At 29.6% G+C, this 6316-nt stretch overlaps 1 protein-coding gene across 6 annotated transcripts in view; it reads right to left on the minus strand.

Annotated features, from left to right (window-relative positions):
• The window catches only part of LOC139520144 (unconventional myosin-Ie-like), a 49832-nt gene extending 44321 nt beyond the window's left edge, over positions 1–5511 (minus strand). For all 6 annotated transcript variants that reach the window (XR_011663824.1, XR_011663823.1, XM_071312612.1 and 3 more), the window contains exons 1-2: positions 5321–5511; positions 891–1016 (exon numbers count right to left, since the gene is read on the minus strand). Coding sequence is in view for 4 of the 6 variants with exons in the window: in XM_071312612.1 (XP_071168713.1) it covers positions 891–1016; positions 5321–5323 (129 nt within the window). In the remaining 2 variants the exon portion in view is untranslated. The remainder of the gene's footprint in view (positions 1–890; positions 1017–5320) is intronic.
• Between the last annotated feature and the right edge of the window lie 805 nt (positions 5512–6316).

Here is a 6316-nt window from a genome sequence, read left to right on the forward strand (position 1 = left end):
CATATGTACATGTTCTTCTATTTATAAATGCAATTTAAGTGCATTATATTTTAATTTATTTATATTTATAAAATTTTATTACTGATAAACCTTATAATAGTACAATAAGTACATGTACAATGTATTTACAAGAAATAAAATGTAGCTCGACATTCAATATTTACAGTATTTATTGTTGAACCCTCTGACATATTCAATGTTAAGATGAAAAACAATTTAATTATAACCATTAGACAGAAGATTTATGTCCAAGAAAAAAAATGTGCAGTTCTTTTTAATGTCAATTTATTGTGCAATTTTTTTTAAAGACAAATATATTCAACACACCCAATGCAACAAGTGCACATCATTTCCCTATGCCAAATCATATGAAAACCATTGGCGTATCCAGAATACCCCCTTTATTTTGGACAATCAATGCATTTGAATGGAGACATGTGGTTGGAAACCCCCCCCCCCCCCCCCCCCCCCTTTTAAAATGGCTGGATCCGCTCTTGAAAACCAACTTGACATAAGGAGTTGCATTCACAGGATAGTAACACAAACAAAGATATGAAGCGTTGAAGGGAATTAACTCTTGTATTTTCTACTTTTTAAAGATGTGCTAATTTACCAGTCAAACTTGTTGGCTGCACAATTGATTAGTTCTTTTATCTATGTTTTATTATTCAAATTCACACGTTATACAATGTACCTAAATCTTTTCAGACATTTTGGTGTCAGCCATATAAATGTAAGCTAATAATCTCATGACCCTATGATCCTCTAAACTGGAAAATTCCATATGATTATGAACATCATTAAATTGCAAACAAATCTGACTTTAACTGATCATTTATTAAATGTAGCCTTATTAGTTATTTTTTTTGTTTCTATTGTTCAAAGGATACATAAATGACATCTTCCATAAACCTCTTTTTGAGATTTTCCACAATGGCTGGTTCTGATATCTTCTGCAGCAGAACCATGTCATCGACACCACTGGTCTTGACATTGTGACTCTGCCAATGGTATGGCTGAAAACAAAACATAAACAAACCGATGGAATAGCAGTTTTAATTAGTTTGAACAAAAAATTTAAGAAATTTTAATATGAACATGATTTTAAAATAATTACAGAAATGTAAATGTATGTAATTCAAAGCGTATTGTAAAATGCATGGATCTTTGATATCTTTTCATATTGAGGAACATCACTTGGCATAAGTCAATGCTGAAGCCCTGATTTTTGAAGCAATTTGGTATTGTAAACTAAACTAAGCTGCAACTTTAAAAATTCAAAGTATTTACTATTTTTTAAATTCATATATGGTAAAATTTGTTGCATTTTGCTAAATGAAGGGTACATGTATGTCCAGGATTTTTTTCTCATTATAAATTTTTTTATCAAAATCTCTGATGAAAATAAAATTTATCTATTTTCTAAGATAACATTACAAAATGTACATGCAGGTACCATGTGGCATGTTAAAAAGTGTTCTTATGTGAACTTGACCTAAAATACACATTTATTTGCACATATATGCACACAACATACATGTACATGATATAGAATATTGTATAATTTATTCCTTCTGGAATTTGTTTTAAAAGAAGACAGATTATGTAAGAGCATAACTTAAGAATGTGACTCCCGCAATAATCTTGAAGTTCATGCAGTAGCATTCATTATAATGTTTTATGACAGGAGTGAAACATTTAAGGACAGGCGTAAAAAATAAATCCAAATGTGGCTAAATTAAAGTATTTTTTTTATATTTTTTTTAACTAAAATTTCCAAATTGAAGATTTAAGTTCATTAAACTCAACATGAATAGCCCATAATTGATCAAATCACAAAATAAGTAGTTGCATGTAAGCTGTACAGATGTGCCAATTTCAGTGTTTCTTTAAAAAGATTGCTATATTAAAATACATTTGTACCTATATTTTGATTTATTTGATAAATAATTTTAGAACAATTAAACATAACAAGAATGATCAAATTGACAACTATTCATCAATTTACCTATTTTTCCTATCATACTACAATTTGGAAGATCTTTTTTGAAACAGAATAGTTTGCCAGTAAATGTACATATCATTTGGAAAATCGTTTGAGACTGAATAGTTTATCAGTAAATGTACATATCATTTGGAAGATCTTATTGAAACAGAATAGTTTACCAGTAAATGTACATATCATTTGGAAAATCGTTTGAGACTGAATAGTTTGCCAGTAAATGTACATATCATTTGGAAGATCGTATTTGAGACTGAATAGTTTATCAGTAAATGTACATATCATTTGGAAGATCTTATTGAAACAGAATAGTTTATCAGTAAATGTACATATCATTTGGAAGATCGTATTTGATACTGAATAGTTTACCAGTAAATGTACATATCATTTGGAAGATCGTATTTGAAACTGAATAGTTTATCAGTAAATGTACATATCATTTGGAAGATCGTATTTGAAACTGAATAGTTTATCAGTAAATGTACATATCATTTGGAAGATCGTATTTGATACTGAATAGTTTACCAGTAAATGTACATATCATTTGGAAGATCGTATTTGAAACTGAATAGTTTACCAGTAAATGATTGGAAGATCTTATTTGAAACAGAATAGTTTACCAGTAAATGATTGGAACATATCATTTGGAAGATCGTATTTGAAACAGAATAGTTTACCAGTAAATGATTGGAAGATCTTATTTGAAACAGAATAGTTTACCAGTAAATGTACATATCATTTGGAAGATCGTATTTGAAACAGAATAGTTTACCAGTAAATGTACATATAATTTGGAAGATCGTATTTGAAACAGAATAGTTTACCAGTAAATGTACATATCATTTGGAAGATCTTATTTGAAACAGAATAGCTTACCAGTAAATGTACATGTACATATCATTTGGAAGATCGTATTTGAAACAGAATAGTTTACCAGTAAATGTACATATCATTTGGAAGATCGTATTTGAAACTGAATAGTTTATCAGTAAATGTACATATCATTTGGAAGATCTTATTTGAAACAGAATAGTTTACCAGTAAATGTACATATCATTTGGAAGATCGTATTTGAAACAGAATAGTTTACCAGTAAATGTACATATCATTGGAAGATCTTATTTGAAACAGAATAGTTTACCAGTAAATGTACATATCATTTGGAAGATCGTATTTGAAACTGAATAGTTTATCAGTAAATGTACATATCATTTGGAAGATCGTATTTGAAACTGAATAGTTTATCAGTAAATGTACATATCATTTGGAAGATCTTATTTGAAACAGAATAGTTTACCAGTAAATGTACATATCATTTGGAAGATCGTATTTGAAACAGAATAGTTTACCAGTAAATGTACATATCATTGGAAGATCTTATTTGAAACAGAATAGTTTACCAGTAAATGTACATATCATTTGGAAGATCGTATTTGAAACAGAATAGTTTACCAGTAAATGTACATATAATTTGGAAGATTGTATTTGAAACAGAATAGTTTACCAGTAAATGTACATATCATTTGGAAGATAGTATTTAAAATAGAATAGAGTACCAGTAAATGTACATATAATTTGGAAGATCGTATTGAAACAGAAATGCGAGATAAAAGTATTGCAATGCATTCAAGTACTGTCATCTATTTGATATTTACAAATTCTATAATATATCAAAACTTTTTAATATTGAGATAATGCTTGCATTGAAAATCCATCTTTTTTATAAAGCACACCAGGCCATATTGTTAGCAATGATATTATCACATTTAATTAATTAAAAAAGATAAAAATCATTAATATCTCAGAAAACTTCAAAACGTTGTGGAAGGAAGTGAATTGTTTGAAGTTTTGAACTTTCTTTACAAAATATTTCCTTTTCAAATTGACAAATGTAAACATTATCTATTTACTTATTAGATAAATACCAGATTTGTACCAAAGATAACAATACTTGATTTTGCCTCTTACAAATGTTAATTTAAACTTACCTTCGACTAATAAAAATAAAATGTTAAATATACAATATTTCCCATTATCATGATGAATTATACATGTATGCATTTATATTTTAAATGTATTTTTGGGGGTTGTTGGTCTGTTCTTTTGATGACATATACCTTGTAGCCCTCATAAGTTATGGAACATTTTTCAGTTTTAATATATGCCTAATTACAGTATAAACAAACAACTGAAATGCTCACTAAAGAAATTAATATATTGTGTATTTGTCAAACTGGACCAATTTACAAAATGTACGAAGATATTATTTGGATGAAACTTAAAACACAGAAAATCAAATACATGTATCACCTGTGTTTTTGTACCACAGATAAGATTTTCTGATTAAAAATTAATGATTTCTTAAATTATAGCATCACAGAACAGAAATATAGGACCATGCTTAGGTATTTATACATGCAAGACTGCAGGTATGTGGTGCTTTAAGAGCCTGCATGGGGAGAACACTGCCTAGTGGTTCAAGATAGATTTGATCTTTTGATCCCTTGGAGTAAAAAGTCATCAATTACAACTTGTTAGTTTTTATCTGTACACATAAATTTCCATAATATCTCATATATTAAAAATGAAATTTAATATTAAGATATTTTTACTATGATTCAATAGGGTGATCTATATAGAATGAAATTCAAAACAGTGTAGCTGTGGCCATTGATTGACACATTAAAATCATCCATTGACTGGGACAATTTACGTGAACGTTTGTCTGTAACGACCACTGTTCACGACGTACCTACGATAGACATTTAAACTGTGGGGTCACCAAAGGTTTCTTAACGCCTTTAATTATAAAATAGTTCGAAAAATTAATCAGGAATAACCTTTATGTTTTGATTTATATAATTGATATAAATCAAAATATCGTGTTATTTCTGATTAATTTTTCGAATTACTTTATTTAGGTGTTGAGAACCTTTGGTGACCCCATAGTTTAAGTGTCTTTAAAAAGTACATAGTGAGTATTGGTCGTTACATACAAACGTTCACCTAAATTGTCCCAGTCAATGAATGAATTTAATGTGTCAATCAATGGCCACAGCTACACTGTTTTGAATTTCATTCTATATACATGTACACACCACTTTTGACAGTTTTGTGTGAGTGGTCTCAGTCTATGTTAAAATATGTGTCCCATAAACTGCATAAACTTTAAGTATGTGTATTAACACGTTCATGACTCTCATAAACTTCGATAGTCATTTATTCGTGTATTAAATTGAAAAATTATCCCGGAAATGAGACTTTTGTGAAAACAAACTAGTAAATATTGAACGTTATATTCATTTTTCCTGTCCTTACCATTTTAAAAATCTGTTATCAACCGCAGAAAACTTTACAGGCAACTCTTTCGTTGGAGGTCACATTATATTTTCGGGATACATTAGACTGAAAAGACTTAAAATATAAATGTTTGTTCTCTCAGTGCATCTTTTCGTAAACCGGAAGTTTATGACAACAGGTGCTTGCGCCTGCTCTTCTTTAACTCGACTGGATTCTTAGGGTTACACCTCTTCTCTCGCTAATCAATCAAAAAGTTCTATAGCGGGTAATATAAATGAAGAATGAACATTGAATGTATTTGCCTTTATACATTTAGACATTTCATTATATGGACAAAATTGCCTTTTTACTAGATATGTAACAGCTGGGTCCAATACTTATTACAGGGTCTGGATGTGTATACTTACAGGTAAATATATTATAGATATGTATGGGCAGAGACATATATACAATATTTTTTTTTGACAGCCATGTGTTGTATAAACAGAGACATATATACATGTGTATATATGTCTCTGGTATGGGTATTGTGTATTTTGATATTTGATCAAATAAATTTATACCAGAGACATATATACACATGTATATATGTCTCTGTTTATACAACACATGGCTGTCAAAAAAATATTTGATTGCGTCCTTGGAGAAGTCTTCAGTTGCGGCCTTTTCAATGGATAATATTTCCATTTGTCAAGCAAATCATTCGTAGATAAGGGCATATTCTCCTCAAGAGCTTTCCAACGAAACACCGTTTTCTAGGATATAAATATACTGATTATATAGAATAATAGAAGTGCACTTTGCTTGTTTAAGTTAACTCAATCCACCAGTGGGGGCCCACTGACTGACCTAAGAGGGGGCCACTCCAGTCACGCTTCAGTGATTCCCTATATAAGCAACCATTTTTTTCTGCTATAGGTCCGCTTCGAAGTACAAAAGTTCAAAATATTCCTATTAGAATCCAAATAATTCTATCATGCCATGCTCTATGCTCATTTTAACATGGATAGGCAT

This window comes from Mytilus edulis, chromosome 4 (assembly GCF_963676685.1).
Source record: "Mytilus edulis chromosome 4, xbMytEdul2.2, whole genome shotgun sequence".
In the NCBI taxonomy this organism is placed as follows: Eukaryota; Metazoa; Mollusca; class Bivalvia; order Mytilida; family Mytilidae; genus Mytilus; species Mytilus edulis.